Source organism: Lichenostomus cassidix, chromosome 20 (assembly GCF_008360975.1).
Source record: "Lichenostomus cassidix isolate B80296 chromosome 20, HeHo_3.0, whole genome shotgun sequence".
In the NCBI taxonomy this organism is placed as follows: domain Eukaryota; kingdom Metazoa; phylum Chordata; class Aves; order Passeriformes; family Meliphagidae; genus Lichenostomus; species Lichenostomus cassidix.
Window position 1 is genome coordinate 7,222,748 of NC_139500.1, and position 16,665 is coordinate 7,239,412.

Below are 16,665 nucleotides of genomic sequence, written 5' to 3' on the forward strand. Positions count from 1 at the left end.
GGCACGGCCCTGCTGCCGACACGGCCGCCGTCCCCTCACAGAAGTCCGGGGCTGACTTGAGGAGTTATGTGTTTCCACATAACCTTGTCTCTCTCAAGGAGCCCGCGGCCGAGCTGTGAGCGGAGGTTGATGCGGGCAGTGCCGGTGCAGTGAAAGCGGCTGTGGCAGCCGGGGCCTGCCCCGCCGTTAGCAGCTGGCTGCCCGTCCTTTCCCACGGCCACGGGGAAGATTATGCTGCACCGGGGGTCGGTAACGCCACTGTGCAAAGGGCACTTTCCCCTCGCAGCATCGGGAAACCTGGTCTGGCTTACGAGGCGCTGAAAGCCGCCTTCCCCGGGCCCAGCAGTCAGAAGGGCTGATCTGCTGAGGAGCAGCGGGTGGAAGGTAGGCAGCGGACACTGGTACAGCCACAGCACCGGGGCCCGCCCCCGCGGCCGCCCCAGCTGACACCGCGCCGGGGGAACCGCCCGCCAGCCGCTGATAGGCCTTCCACAACGACACTTAAAGCGCCTCCTCTCCTGATTGGCCTAGCCTGGCCCGCAGTGCGTTATGAGTGTTGTGGTTCGTTTCTCGCCCGGTCATTGCGGCGCTCTACGAGCACGTACTACATTTCCCAGCAGGCTTTGCAGGCACACCACAAGAGCGTCGCGCGGGGTCTGCTTATCCGGGTCCTCAAGCGGCCCGGCCAATCAGCGCACTCAGGGGCGTGCGCCGGGCGCTGATTGGTGGGTTCGGACGGCCGAGCCCCGTTTGAAATCCGTTAACGGCAGCGGCAGAGGCGCCGCGCGGGGCGGCGGCGGTGTTGAGGTGAGTGCGGTGGGTACCGGCCGGACACCCCTGGCCTCGCCCCTCCTTCCCTGGCCCGCAGCCCTTCCCCACGTCCTGGTCGGGTCGCTGAGGCCGTGGCGACGCGGCTGTTCTCCGGGCCTACTCCGAGCCCAGGTATCGGTAAAGGGGCCGAGGGCTCGGCTGGGAAACGGAGGCGGAAGGCGGCTCCGGCCGCTCCTCCCGTCACCGGAGCCGCTGTCGCGGTGCCTGGCGGGCGGGCTCGTAACGGAGCCCTGAGGGCAGATCGCGAGCCCCTTGTGCCCCGGAGGAGCTGAGCCTCCGGTCGGCAGCGGGGGGAGCCGTGGCGGGGGAGTCCCGCTCTCCCGGTGGCATTGCGGTACCGGAATGCCGGACGTGTGCCTTACGGTGGGGTGGGTGCCTCGGGAGTGAAATAAAGTTTTCAGTCTTTAAACGATCTCGAAATCTGATGAAACAGTGTATTTTACGATGAAAAGCTCTGTTACTTTTTCTTAGTTCAAATGCTGCTTCCCAGAAAAAGGAGGGAAGCAAACCAGGCAAAACCTGGCTCAAGTAACAGAAAAAGCATTAGGAGAGCTATTTTTATGCGGGGCTTTTTTTAAACTAGCGGACCTTCAACTTAATCTAACAATTAGTTGAAGTTATACTAGCTAAAAATAATTTACTTTTCCTTGAACATCTATTCTTAGAATGTCCCATCTTCATGTCTTCTGAAACTTGTGGGATCTTTTTTAGGGAGCATGAGATGTCAGGGCTGTTTATTTTTGGGAATGCGGGTGGGTCTGGGCCGTTAGCAGAGCAAAGGCTGTGTCAGCACATCGCCCTTCCCTTAACTATCGGTCGGGGTGGTCTGCAGAGCTTTCTTCGAGCTTAGCTCTTCCCTGGGGAGAGTTAAAAGTTTTGCCTCCTAATTTGAGCATTAAATGATGGAGCAGCAGTGTTGTCTCAGTTCTGGAGGATGGTGAATCCAGTGTTGATTTTGTGCTGTGGAAAAGCCCAGTTGAACTTTGAGTAAGGTGCATGAGAGAGGAGGGAGAAGCTGTAGATCCAGAGTGTAAGGGTTCATTTAACCCTGCTCAAGGAAAACCAAGGATGAAGGATGACTTTCTGAAGCTGCTGGCATGCTGCAGAGGGAGTTCAGGTGGCTTTGTGGTGGGATGGTTCCTACATGGCTCTGGTGACAGGACTGTAGGTACAGAGGGGCAGTTTCCAGCCCTTTCTAATGCTCCAGTTTATGCATTAACCCCTGAAAAGCATTCAGGAACTTCATCTGGATTATTATCCAAATAAAAGGGATGAAAAACTCTGTGTTAAAGGACAATAAAGAAGCTGCCAGGCTGAATTAAAGCTGCCTGGTTAGTGCAGCATCCTGTAAGTGGCAGCTGGTGTTGAAGCCCAGCAGAAGGCTCTGGAATTGCTGGAGCACATTCCCATGCAGCTGCCTCAGCCTTAGGGAAGCTTCTCTTGCCTATTCCTGGTTGCCTATCTTGGGTTCTGAGGCATGTGGATCAGCTGGCTTTGTGTTTATCTGCTGATGTAACTTGGAATAGCCTTCTTGTATGTCTGTTGTTTTTTTTCTGCTTTTTGATCCTGTTGGAATTTGCCATAAGTAACATCTATAAATTGTGATGCTCCAGTGGTGTGTTGTGATAATGCATCATCTCCAGTTCACCAGGGTCTTATCTACATTGCAAGGTGGTAAGAAAGAGCAGATATTTCTCCTTAGGGTCATGACTAATTCGGGCTGGAAGGGACCTTAAAGCTCATCTTGTTCCAACCCCCCGTCATGGGCAGAGACACCTTCCACTAGACCAGCCCCATCCAACCTGGCCTTGAACACTGTCAGGATGGGGCAGCCACTGCTTCTCTGGGCAACCCTTGCCAGAGCCTTACTACCCTCACAGGGAAGAATTTTTCCCTAATATCCCATCTAAATCTCTCCTCTTTTAATTTGAAATCATTCCCACTTGTTCTATCACAACCTGTCTGTGTCCCTATTACTATCCTTCTGCCCTTGCTACTCCCCCAGACTCAAACTCTTCCATTCTCTCTCCCTCTGACCTTGATTTCTCATCTTAGAATGCTGCATCCTATCTCCAACACCATGACCTGTATGGCTGGGAGGCTCCTTTGTTCAGGCAGTGGGTGCTGTTTCTGCTTTTGGCACAAAATTCACAACTACATTGAGAAAAAGACACTGAACACATCTGTGATGGAATTGTGTCAGTATTTTAAAGCTAATTTGGATTAGAGCGAGGTGTGAAGTTATTCCAAAATACCTATTGCACTTGCTGTTGGGTCAGTCTTATTCTGGGATAGGAATGCTTGTTCCAATTTAGTGTAATCCTTTTTCAAAGCTAACTAATCTAAACCACGCCAAGGCACTCTTCTGGAACGTGCCAAAGTGTAGTTACTCAAAAGAAACCTGATGTCCAGAGGAGCCCACTGCCTATTCCTCCATGTGGATACAGCTGTGCTGCTCTGAAGGCTTGTTTAGGCCAGTGAGAGAGCAGGCCTAGAAAGAAAATTAAGGTTTTAATTAAATAGTCGCTTTATAAAAGGAATTTGGGGTGTTTTTGCAAGTGAGAAGATCAGATCCTCCTCTCCTGTCCCAGCAGCTCTGTGAAGCTGGTGAAAGCTGATCCTGCAGAACAGGGGTGAGGGTTCCCTGGCTGGCTCGCTGCAGACACCCGTGTCGACACAGGAGGTGATGGATGTGAAGGAGAGCAGGGTCACCCTTTAAATCCACGCCGAGCTGTGTAGGATTACAGCGTGCCTGTAATCACACTCAGGGAAATGCATGCAGTGCCTGCTAATTAGGGAACGTCCCTATTAATGAGGAAAAATTTCCACGCCTCCCTTCTGGTGGATGAATGCCGCGGTGCAGAGAAAGAATTTTGGATTGAGATAAATGTGGTTGTGCTGTCAAAATCACGACTGGGTGTTTGAAAATGCCTGCAGGGAGTGGGCAGCGGGTGTCGGGCTGTGCTTGGCAGAGCCTGTTGGGATTGCAGATGCCTTGTGGTGGGCACAGGAACGTTAAATCACCGGAGCATTCCTGGCTGATCCCTGTCCTAGCTGAGTCGGTGGGCGGAGGAGCAGGATGCCTTTCAGTGAACTGCTGCTTCACTGCCAATCCTGTTCCAGGCAGGACTTGAAGGATATGTAGGGATTTGAGAAGTGGATGCCATGAGTTCATCTGACTGAAATGGACTCTCTGGAGTTCAGTCACAATAACTTTTACCTCCCTATTGTCTCTTTCAAGGAACAGAGTATGAAACTGAGGCAGTGATACAATCCTTTTCCTGACTATTCTCTTCTGTCTGGGATAGAGGGGAGAGAGAAGGGGCCAGCGATGAGGTTGATGAGAGTGGTGACACTGTAGAAGAATATGGACTTTACACAGTCAAAAGCTGGAAACTGCAGCAATGTGGCAGTGGGCACAAGTAGCTGTGAAACATGATGCCCAGAACTCTGACTCTGACTGGAGAGGGTGAGGGGAGAATGCAGATGACGCATTTGATTTTTAAAAAAGTCTAAAGTGTTGACGGAAATTCTATCTTGATTAAGGGCAGTAGGAAAGCATTTGATTCCAGCCGTGTCTCAAGCTCAGTTACAGTTGGTTTTGGCTCCACTTCTTCTGTTTGCCTTCTTTGGGCTCTACCTTGACATCTTCCCAGCCATGTAGCTGGTGCTTCTGTAATGACATTCTTCCCTTTATCTATCACAGTTCTGCTCTGGGGAGCTGTAGGCTTCTCAGTGCACCTATCCTTGGGGGCCAGTGGTTGTGACCAGCGTGCTAGCCCCTAAACAGTGCTTTTCTTTACTCTTGACCATTTTCTTATTTATTGAGAAACACCATCTGGGTTTTGAACAATGTGTGGTCTGCCTAGACAGATGGTTTAGGGCTGAGGCTCTCTGGATTAGGAATATGCTGCTTTGGAATTACTTAGGTTCATAAAAGCAAAGTTCAGGTGATTTCCTAGGGGAGTGTTTTGTAACATCCTTATGGGCTTTGCCTCACAGCTGTTCAAGGCATCACAAAAGCACCTTTGCAGAAAGGTTTTGTTATAATTTCAGGGTTTATAACTTTGTCACTGGCTTTATTCCTGGTCCCTTGAGTTTAATATCACCTGTTGACACAGGGACTCCTCTTGCTGTCAGTGCTCCATTAATTAACTGCAGGGGACTGTTTGACACGGGTCATAGTGCTCGGTTTGTTTATAGCCTGGCCAGCCTCGGGCTAGTGCTATGGAATGCAGGAGGGCCTGACACTGCCCTCCTTCTGACTGCTTGCCCAGTAACAATGCTCTACCGAGCCCTCCTCCTACTTTGAAAATCAATTTATTCTGTAGAAGAGCACCTTTGTGTCACCAGTTCTTGTCTGCAACCCTTCAGAGAGAGAGAGGCTGTGCTTTGCAGTGCTCTGGAGAGAACCTCATCAACTTTCAGTAAATCCTGTAAGAGTAAGAACTCTTCTTTGTGTGTGGTGAGAGAAAGAAGTGCAAATCAATTGCTCTCTGGAAAACCTGCAAATGTCAACAGTGGTGAAATCTCCTTAGCGTTGCAGATCAGCAGTAGAATAAAACTCTGCATTGCTCATGAGGAGTTCTGTCCAAAGGTGTGAAGTGCAAGAAGGAGGGATGTATCGAAGGCTGTCCCAGTGCCTGTCCTTAGAAACCCTGCAGAGGAAGAGAGGTGAGGGATGATTCCACTGACACGGTGTTGTTGTCCAAAGGGCTGTAGCGGTGCAGGCAGAGGACTTGGGACAGTGCGACTGTGAAGATGTCTAAGCCAGAATCCCGTTATTCCTTTGATGTCCCAAACATCTGCATCAACTTTGCAACTCTGAGTGAGAATGATATACACAATGCAGACTCCTGGTTTGGTAAGTTGCTTGCAATTCCTTGATTTGCTTCCTGATTGGATGAGGACTCTGTGTGATCCTTGTTTTGGGGCTGGCTTCTGTGCCAATCAATCATGTTAACTGCATCATTCATCAAGCATGGGGTTTCTTTTGTTCTGGTTTTTTGTATTTAAATTTTGTCATCTGTAATTTGACTTTGTTAACCTCATAATTATATATTGGGGTATTGTTAACAATTCCTAACATAGTATGAATAGCAAAAATCTCTCTCTCCTTACAGACCAAAAGGCCAATCTGGAGAACGTCCCTCCTGCAGAAAATCAGGCAAAGGTCTCGCTGAGCAGCCCTGCTTTATCAAAGCCTGATGTTGTTCTGTCTTCTGTCCCATCACAAGAAGTATCAATGAGTAAGCTGGCATGGTGTGGCAAGGAGGGAATAAATTTTACCTGCTTTTCACTGGCAAAAGGGAAAGGCCTCTCTCTGGCTTTTGTGGGGCCATCTTAATAAGCTGTTATCTGCAAGGTCTCATGTGGTTTTAGTTGTTGTTCTGTATATGTATATATAGATGAGCTGACACTTGTCCCTTTCTCAGGTGAAAGTGATGGTGAAGAGGAATGTGCCCAGGCCAACTCAGTCCCTCAGAATATCATTGGGTCCCTGGTAACCTGGAGAGCTGCTGCCCCTGCAGAGGCCCCTCAGAGGTGAAATACTTGTGTTCAGTTTGTACGATGATTGATGATGGTGTAACTAAGCAGTTCCTTGCTCTCAGGATCTGCAGTTCTAGCTGTTCTTGGGGTATCCTGTGGGGTTGGAGTACTCCAGCATGGAGATCATGTATTGGGACACCTGATCTGCTGGCTAAGCTGGAGGGACAGTCTCTAGGGTGGAAATGTAATGCAGTGTCTCACATACTTGTCAAATGAGACTCAGCAGCACCAGGAGCTTCTGGAATGTGAGGATATCTGAAACTGAAGTAGCTTATAAAGTTTCTTTGTTTATATCTGCCTGACTTGGGCAGAACTCATTCTTGATATGAATGCAAGGGGCTCTGCATGCTCATATATAGCAAAGAATATTTAGTTTATGGATTGTTAAACTTTAATAAGTCATGCTGCATTTGGATTGTTAAACACAATTTGCATGGTGGATTTAGGGGATGCACTGACCTAAAAAGTTTTATCCAGGTCATGTGTCTCCTTGGATCTATGGGAAAACTGACCCTGCTTTCTGTTCTACACTAGAGCAAGCAGGAGACTGGCTACAAAGCAGGGGAAAACCCAGCAGCGCAAGCAGCCAGGCAGAATCAAAGCAGAGAGAATTGCTAATGCCCTGGATAATAAGGAAGAGGTTCCACCCTTGAAGAAAATGAGAATGTACGTCATCCAAGTTATTCTATTTAGGGCTGGGAAAAGGGATACAACTGTTCCTTTGGAAAGGATTTCCACCTGGCTGAGAAGGTTCTTACAGGAAGGTTAGAGGGTGGTGACTGGAACTGGTTGCTGATACTGGTTTCATAAACAAGGAATGGCTGTAAATGTTGAAGGAGTTGCTTTCTTTGGAGGTAGGGATGTGAATGAAATAAGCATGGCCTTCTTCACCTTCTTAGTCCTTACTCAGTGTCTGTCAGTTAGCTTTAAATTTGTCTGGACTTATCCATCAGGAAGTCATCAGGCCATCATTAGCTATGAAAGAGTCCCAGCTAAAATATTTCTCAAATTAACTTAACCGCTAAAGTATCATATGGTGATAAGCTTGAGGTCAGGAAATTGAAGTGTGATCTCTGAAACACCACTGTACCTCAATGACCTACAGTATACCTCCCTTCTCTTGAGAAGTTCCAAAAACTCAGTTATTCGTCTTCCCTTCTGCAGCCCTAGAGTACCAGGGAAAACTGGATGGTCTATACCTGGGCGTTGGGTGAGGTAAGGCCAGCCTGGCATACCTTAGACCTCACCAGGTGTTGTTGGGATGTTATGCATGGTGGTGAGAACTGCAGGTGGGCATTTATTTAGAACACAGTTAGTTCAAGGAGTTTGCCCTAACAACTTTTTTTTTCTTAGTTCTGGCAGCAGAGAGAAGGTGACAGAAGCATCCACAAAGACAGAGCCCCTGCAGGATCCTGACCTCTCCCCAGGGAGAGGGAAAAGCAAACTGACCATGCCCTCCACGCCAACAATGTTGAAGTACGTGGCTTTCTTGTGACTTGTCTGCTAATCACAGTTGATTTAGGTGACAGTCCTGGCTGCATGTTTTCAGCTTCAGCTTAGCATGTGATGGTATCACATTTAGTAAACACCAGGCCGCGGCAACAATATTAGGATGAAATGTATTTCACCAGCTCTACCTGTGCACAGGAAAGGCTTTTTGCTTTTCTTTTGAGGAAAAAGTTGTTGCTAAAGGACTGAGAATGCACACAGCAAATGGGTCTGCAGAATAGCAGCTAGCTGAGAGATTTCTTGAGCAAACAAAACCCAAGCACATCTGCAGATCTCTTCTAAAGAGGATGTTTTTATAACCTGTAATGCTCCTGCAGTGAGGTTGGAGATAAGCATGTTCCTTGAACTAGCATCATGCTAATAACCAGGGAAGCAGGAAGGCGTATCTTAGTTTTTAATGTGCTTGTGCAGGAGGAACAAGTCTTCTAGCAAGCTGAAGAGTACAGAGGAGCAGGAGCTGGAAAAGATGCAGCAGTTGCAGCAGGAAGTTATGGAGCTGCGGAAGAAGAACGAGGAGTCTCTGAAAGCAGCTATTGCTGGAGCAGGTGGGCTCTGCCTGAATGGCAGAATGAAGCTGCATGGGGCTCAGCTAGAGAGCACTGTACAGAGCTGTGCAAGTACCTTTGAAAACAAACATTCCAGACTTTGCAATAAATATAAGGAGCCTTTTAACATAGATCAGGCACTGACCTTCCTGGAAACAAGTGTATTTGGCTTATGTCATGTTTTGAAAGGTTAAAGATGAGTTCTTTAAAAACTTACCTAGTTGTTAGAAGTTAAATGTTTTTTTAATTTCCACAAATCCTCCCCCTACCCCACTGTAAAAGGCTTTTAGTCCTTACATGTTCTTTTCCTTTAGGACAACCTGTGAAGAGACCTGTTGCTCAAGTGACAAAGCCAATTGATTTCCACTTCTGCACGGAGAATAGAATTAAACAGAATGTGGAAAGCCAGTCTGGGAATGAGTACAAGGAGCTGGATTTTGCAGCAGAACTGAGGAAGCATCCCCCTTCTCCGGTGAGAGCCAAAGTATTGCCAGCACTCAGCTCACTGATTTTTGCCATCACCTCCCTGCTGCTTGTGCAATGCTTAGGCTGATGACCTACAGAGGGGTTACCACAGGAGAGGCAGGTGTTGTGCAAACCTGACTGTAAACTTCCTGTGTGTCTGCATTGCCACAAGAGTGGAAAGAAATCTTGTAGAAAAATAAGCCCTTTAATGTCAGATCTTCCAGTCATTCCACTTCATGCTTTAATCTTCTGCTCCATACAGTTTCCCAATATAACTTCTGCCTGTTCAGACTGTTAACACTTGTGCTTAATGTGAACTGTTACATCCTTTGCAGTATACATGTTACCTCCTTTGCAGTGAGAGGAAGGGACAGATACTGTGCATCAGTGGGGAAATACCATCAAAGCTTGCTGGCCACACTGACTGTACTTTTCTGTCTCCAGGTGCGAATGCCGAAGGGACCCACTGTCCCCAAACCTTTCAATCTGTCCCAGGGAAACAAAAGAAAACTTGAAGAAACCACAACAGAATATGTGTCCTTTGCCGAGCAGGTAGAAGCATTCCAAAAACGCACACCCCCTCGTTACCATTTGAGGAGCAGGAAATCTGATGAAGGTAAGTGGTCCTGGCTGTGTCCACAGAGGTGGTGGTAGAGCAAGAGATATTTTGACTACTCTGAGCAAATGGCCTGTATTTGTTGCAGGCTTTGCCATTAATTGCTGGTCTCTTAATTTAATCTGTAGCTTCAGTTTCAGGAAAGCCGGCAAAGGCTCGGCTCACACACCCCAAAACACCAGTGCTCCGAACAAAGCAGCGCTTGAGACCTGTCACCTGCAAAACTGCAGCAGAGTTAGAAGCAGAAGAAATAGAGAAAATTCAACAGTAAGTAAAGGCTTGCTCTAGTTCTCCAGGGGATGATTGAACCACACTGGAAATATATTTCAGTTACCAAAATATCACTTCTCTGGAATACCCTTTTTTGTAAAAGAATGAGTAACATAAACCATTGAGATTCCTTTAGGTTGTTCATAATTCTATATCTCTGCTTGTGGGGAAGTGAAATACAGACAATTCATTTTGAAGAAAGTGCTCTTAAGAGAGCTGACCTTGGGTTGAGTACAGCTTATGATGAGTAAAGCAAACCCAGTATAGCAATGCAGCCTGTGAGCACTTCAAAGCTTTCCAGCAAGCAAAGGTTTGGATTTCTAGGAAGGACAATCCATAAGATTTTCCTTATTAGTCTTGTTGTTTCAAAGGCAAAGGAAGAATTGCTAACTAGAGCTGCACACTAACATTCAATGTACAATATACTGCTGACTGTCTCCATCATTCCTCTGTAGGTACAAGTTCAAAGCACGAGAACTCAATCACAAAATCTTTGAGGGTGGGCCACTGCTGCCCAAGAAACCCGCTGTGAAGGAGCTCACCCAACCCATTGGCTTTCAGTTGGAAATAGAAAAAAGGATTCAAGAGCGTGAGAGCAAGAAGCAGCAGGAGGAAGAGCACTTCACATTCCATTCCAGGCCATGTCCCACAAAAATCCTGGAGGATATTGTGGTAAGAAGTTTAATAACACCCAGGCTTGGGAATTAGGCCTCAGGTGGCAATAAGATTTAAAATGTTTGTAGCTCTGTTGAATTATGTGTTTAATCTTCTTGGTAAACAGTGTCTGTCACTAGGTATGAACTGCACTGAGTACATCCTGTGCTGTCAGGTTGTTTCTCTGCAGCGTTTTCTTGGCACTTGGCCTTGGGTAACTCCTTACTGGCTCTTCTGAACAGGGTGTTCCAGAGAAGAAAGCACTTCCTGTTACAGTCCCCAAGTCTCCTGCCTTCACCTTGAAAAGCAGAACCCGTGTGTCTGGCAGAGAGGAAGAAAAGGTAACAGTTGTGATGAGGTTGGAGCCAGGCCCAGGTCCCACTGCAGCGCCTGCCATGCCTCTGGATGTGTCTGGGATGCTCTGAGGCTGGAAGCCCCTTCCCTCCTTTGAGCAGTTCCTCCACTGGTCACCTTTGCCTGTGCCATTCCTTTCAATCAATCTGGTTATTGCTACTCATCTCAGAATTCACATACAAACTGAAATAATTTAAATGCAAGGGTGCTGATGAGTGTTTCTTAGGTGATGCTGCTATGAATGAAGAAAGTGAACTGCTTAGATTTCTCTTCCTTCCCTGTTCTGACCTTTCTTCTCCCCAAGGTGGGGGGCAGGATTCTAAAAGCATCACATCCTTCTTCCTTTCCCTCTTGTGAAGAGGATATTAATTACAGTCTTATCTAGATGAGTACTGGAACTAAGACTGGTTTCAAAAAAGGAAGAACTGGCCTGTGGTTCAGGATACCAGTAAATTGGTACTTTTTAGATTGCTCATTTTTGTAATGTCCCCTGTTTGGTTGACCCTGCTGTGCCCCTTATTAAAGGAGTTTGTTCAATGCTCTTTGTGGCTTTGTTTGGCAGGAGCTGCAGTCTCTCAAAAGTCAAAAATTAGATCCTAATGCTAATCTCCCTTTAGGAAAAAGAGGAGGTGACTGTGATCAAAGCTAATCCTATGCCACATTATGGAGTGCCCTTCAAACCCAAAATGCCAGAGCAGAGGCATGTGGAAGTTTGTCCCTTCTCTTTTGATGCCCGGGACAGAGAGCGACAAATACAAAAAGAGAAAAAAATAGAAGAACTACAGAAGGAAGAGGTAAGAATTAAGAGCTGCCGTGGATTCCATTCCTTCAGTAAAAAGAGTGTGGCAGGATTTGCTGTTGTCTATTAAACTTCCAAGGAAAGGACAAGAAATATTGAGTTGTTTGTTTCAGGTGCCAAAGTTCAAAGCGCTGCCTCTGCCTTACTTTGACCAAGTGAAACTGCCAGAAAAGAAGGTCAAAACCCCAACTCAGCCTGAACCGTTCCATCTGCAGGTGGATGAACGGGGAGCTGCCAAGCTCCAGAGCTGGAAACAGCAGGTAGGATGAAAAGGATAATGGGATTGACCAGACTTAAAGCAGCTGGTGGAATTGTGGTTGACTACAGAAAGTGTAGTCTGCTTGAATTGAATCAGTAGCTCAGTTTGGGCAAGAATTTTTTCTGTACTTGGCATGAGACTTGTGCTGTGGGTTAATGATAGGTCAATGGGGTTTTTTTAGTCTCACTTTGTGGTAAATGATGAGATTTACCACAATTGTACAAACAGCTGTGGGGTGTTTTCTAAGCAGCTGCTCTATGCAGCCGAATCCCTTTGCTATCTCCAGAGACTTATTGACACATAAATAATATACTGCTTTTCTCATGTGAACTCTGCAGTGGATACCTGAAACTTTTTTTCTGGCTATTATTGGCAAAGCAGCTGTCAGGCAGCAACACCACTTTTTGGCTTTAATGTAATTTTATATGGAAATTATTTGAGTAAGTCAACATGGCTTTTCCAGTGTAGGGAGTGCTGGAGTCTGGGTCATGGGGAGATGGTATCTGAAGTGCTGAAGCACCTGAAGTGCTCTCTTCTCTTGCAGCTTAAAGAAGACTTGAAAAGGCAGAAAGAGGCAGCATGTTTTAAAGCTCGTCCCAACACAGTGATGTACCAGGAGCCTTTTGTGCCCAAAAAGGAACATAAGATGCTATCAGGTAGAGTTACAAATACTTGCTACACAAGCTTGGCTGATGGCTCAGAACTGATGCAATTAAGTGATGTTTTTTCTGGCTGTTGCCTCTTCTTCATCAGTACAGCCAATAGTGCCTTGCATTTAATCAACTAATTGCCTAACAGCTTGTATCCCCTGGGAGCAGGGGGATTTCCTCTCCGCCCCCCTGTCCTGCTCCAGCATGGCAGCTGTATTTAGCAGCTCTGCTGAAATTGGCAGATGATTGATGTGTGCCAGCTCAGGATAAGGGTACTGAGAATGTGAGGAGCTCCCTGCAGAGACAGCTGGCATTTCTGCAGCTCTGTCACTCTTTCCCTTCCATTTCTAATGAGATGAAGGCATCTATTGCTTGGGTAGGCTGAGATTTGTAGGGCATAAAACCAGCCAAAAACTTGTTTATGCTAACAATTGTGTGCTTGCTCCCTCCCATGAGAACACCCATGACGTCTGCATTAACACTGCTCACGTCTAGGAGTAAAGTTTTCTCTTTTCCTGAAGCCTGGAGGTATCTCTTAACCACCTTTGCCAAGGGGAAGCTCTCCAAAGGGAGGCTTCCATTGACACTAGTACTGCTCTGCTTTACCTGACTGTCTTTGAACCAATGTTATCTCCTCTATTTCTAAACTTAGAGAGCCTTTCTGGTTCTGTAGTTCCTGAAAGCTTTGAGCTGGCAACAGAAAGAAGAGCAAAAGAACGGCAAGAATTTGAAAAGCGATTGGCAGAAGCAGAAGCCTTAAGGGAGAGGTATGAGGAGCAGATCAGGCAGCAAGAAGAGGAGCGTGAAAAGGAAGAAGTTGCTAAGCTAAGACAAGAAATGGTAAGTGAGCTGTTTCTCAGCAAGGGCTGTAAAGTAACCCAAAGGAATGTGGGAATATCCTTAAGGGGCTAATACCACTGTTTAGCTGTGTTAAAACTGCCTTTTCAAGGCTCCCTTTTGCAAACTGATGACTCACTAACTTCACAACTGGTTAAAAAAAACCCAAACCTACAAAATTATGCAAACAAAGGAGGCAGCTGTGCTGAGATGGCTGAGTTTTGGAGCTGTATGCATGTAATTGTCAGAGCAGAATGATCTTCATAAAACCCACAACCTCAACATGTGCTGTGCATTTTCCCAGTATCTCACACCAGTGCCCAGGGTGGTGTGGTGGTCTCAGGCAGATGCTTGCCTTCACCTTATCCACAGCTCACCTGCAAACTTCAGCTTCATCATAACTGCAACCATTTGTTTTGTTTTGCCCTTGCTGATATTTATTTTTTTACAGGTTCACAAGGCAAACCCAATACGCAAATATCGCAGCGTAGAAGTAAAGCCCAGTGATCAGCCACTGACTACACCAAAGTCTCCCAACTTCTCAGATAGATTCCGGTGCTGATGAGCACCCATGTGATAACAGGAAGGAGATCCCATCCCTTTCCCCTCTCTTGGTAGGCGAGAGGGAGCAGTTGTTTTTCCATGACTGCTCAGTCTGAACTCCTATGCTTGGTTCCGTTGTTGTACTGAGTAGTTAAACTCCACCTGAGCCCAAGGCATCCCAGCAGGGCCTCCTGGCCTTGCTGCATATCCAGACCCCATGTTCTCTAGAGACTAAAGTAAGTTTTAATACTGCATACAGATATTTTTTACCTAACTAAATAAAAATTCCTAATCTGCTCGCTGTCTCTGGCTAGTGGGCTGAAGCCCTTTCCTGCAGAAGAGTTTTTGGTAAAGACTGACTGCACAGATGTGTGCATCTGGCAGCGCTGCCTTCTGTTTGTACACTAAGTGCTATTTTCAAGTGTCTGTTGTTTAGCCTTTTAGTCTGCATTAAGCTTGAATTGTGTTAAGTGATGTGAGGTTCCTTCAAGCCAGTGCAGCACAGGTCTGACCTTTCTTGTTGATGTTTAGATGAACACCAATATAAATCTTGCCCACGCTTTAAAGTAGTTCTCTGTGTATATTAGAGCATTAAACCTTCTTGCTGTTTTATAGCTGAAGTCCTTCTATTTGGGGAACCATTTAACTGTCAAGTGACTTGCTGTGAGCTGCTGCCCCAGCTCCTGCCAGTGCAGGTCTCTTGGCTACAGAGCCATCAACTACCCATCTCTGGCCAGTTTGGGCAGTGAGCAGAGCTAAATATAGCCCAAGTGTTCAAATGTGCTGAAGGACAAAACTGCTGGCATTGTAAAAAGTGGACACATCTAGATTAAAGTTTTGATAATTATTTCTTACCTTAGTATTGGGCTCTGATTTCTTACCTTTATATCTTGCTGGAGCACATATGAGCAGGGCTGCTTGCTGCTGTTGTGCTGTTTAGAGCAGAGGGGGAGAAAGGGAAATTTAGAATTAATTTGTCCTAACTGGACAAACTTTCTTGTTTGGTGGTTATGGAAAACATTTGCTTTCATTTCCTCTGAATTTGGGTACTGTTGAAGAAGTACTCCCAAAGTGTGTAGCTTTTTGTTCAGATTTTTGGGTGAAAATGAGAGTGAGTTTAAACTCAGTGTTAGACTCCAGCCAAGGGGATGGTTAGAGGTACTGTCTCATTCTTGCCAAAGTACTTCAAGCAATTGCTATTTTACTCCTAGATTGAGAGACGTAACAGTGGGAGAAAGTCCTTAGAGAGCTAAATTCCAAGATGAACATTTATTGCACCCAAGGGATGATGTTTCTGCAGGAATTCTCCTAAAAAGTGTGATGCTCAAGAGATGTCATTGCAGAACAGCTGGGGTCTCTATGGGAGTGTTTCAAAGAGCATCAGCCTCAAACTTCCCTGTTGGGATTAAAAGAGGAAAAGCTACCCCTACTGAAATACAAGGATTCTTTTAAAAAATTAAAGGTTTTGAGCAATTTGTAACTGAGCAACTGGAGAATGTGAGGCTTGGGGAAGTGGATTGATACTAAAGGATGAATGACCCTGTGGCAGTGTGGGTTCTTGGAAAGGGTGAAGCTCAGATATAGCTCCTTTTTTTTTTTTCCAAGTTTCAGCTTTTCCTTCCCTTCTCTTGAGGATCTTTGTGTAGCTGTTGCAGAGCTTAGCCCAAAAGCTTGACCCAATCACCCAGTCTGCCTTCAGCCAGATTTTTCTGACTTTGCTGATAGCCCTGTGTCACTGAGCTGAGAGCTGCAGGACAGCCAGAAAATCTGCCGTCACTGCTGCTGTGACAGTTTGCAGGAGTGGCTGGAGCACAAGGGACGTGTCAGCATCCTCTTCTTGAAAACTAAAATCCATGTGGATCTGACCTGTCTTGCCTTAACCCCATTTCTGTCACGGTGGAACTTTTCCCTGTGATCTGCTATCAGATGGGGACATCACAGAGCCTCAGATGTGCTGTCAGGGAACCCTTTCTCTTTCCTCGAGTGCCAGCTCTGGAGAAGGCAGTGTGTGGGCAGCAGGAGCAGCAAATATTTATGATGAGTCAGGAGGGAGCTGGAATGATGATGAGCTGCTGAAGAATGTGAAGGCAAGCAGGATTATGAGGCTGTGGAGCTGGAGCAGCCACTGATCCCTGAAGGATGAAGCAGCTGGATTTCCCTGATGGCCCTACATGGCCTCTTCTGCCTTGAGGAAGGAAGGGTTTGTGTGCCTGACAGCTTGGCAGTATTTTTTCCCTAGTGGTATTATTTGGGTCTAATAAAAGACATTACATCTTCCCCCAAACATGGCCTCTTCTATTCCCCATGCACTGCAAACAGGGGCAGGAACTTCAGGCAGCTGTGCCTCCAAGGGTCTGGGGCTGTTTGGATGAGCTTGGAGTCACCCACCAGGTTCTCACAGGATGGGGTGTAGGATCTGTCCTCTTAATTAGGAGGGAAGTGGTGACATGGTGGGAAAAGTGTTCTTGCATACAGAGTGTGTAAAAATCATGTCCTGAAGGAGGTGGATCAGGGAGGGGATGGGATTTGACCAAGGCTTCATCACAGAAATGGCAGTAGGTGATTTTTTCCAGTGCCGGAGAGAGCAAATTTACAGGACTGGAGCAAGAGACTGGGATTTAACTAAGTGCTGTCCCAACACCTGCCTTTAGAGTCAGGGTAGGTTGAGAAACTGATGTAAAACCTCTATTCTCCCTCTGTGGATTTTGCAAAGACATTTTTGTATTTCAGTACTCAAAGCCCATCACCTTTACATGCATGCTTTGAGAGCAAGGAGTGGGAGG

At 46.5% G+C, this 16,665-nt stretch overlaps 1 protein-coding gene across 6 annotated transcripts; it reads left to right on the forward strand.

Annotated features, from left to right (window-relative positions):
* Positions 1-22: 22 nt before the first annotated feature.
* On the forward strand, positions 23-14,736 carry TPX2 (TPX2 microtubule nucleation factor). Of its 6 annotated transcripts, none has more exons than XM_085079192.1 (18): positions 23-384; positions 5,546-5,695; positions 5,955-6,080; positions 6,267-6,375; positions 6,916-7,047; positions 7,546-7,596; positions 7,735-7,857; positions 8,302-8,435; positions 8,750-8,907; positions 9,345-9,516; positions 9,645-9,783; positions 10,242-10,458; positions 10,683-10,781; positions 11,412-11,588; positions 11,707-11,853; positions 12,397-12,508; positions 13,155-13,342; positions 13,791-14,736. In XM_085079192.1, exons 2-18 carry the CDS (start codon positions 5,593-5,595, stop codon positions 13,899-13,901), a joined length of 2,298 nt encoding a protein of 765 aa, XP_084935318.1. In that variant the 5' UTR covers positions 23-384; positions 5,546-5,592; the 3' UTR covers positions 13,902-14,736. The 6 variants fall into 6 exon arrangements, with proteins under 6 accessions (XP_084935318.1, XP_084935317.1, XP_084935316.1 ...); XM_085079191.1 differs by lacking the exon at positions 23-384 and adding an exon at positions 670-807; XM_085079190.1 differs by lacking the exon at positions 23-384 and adding an exon at positions 814-942.
* Positions 14,737-16,665: the final 1,929 nt, after the last annotated feature.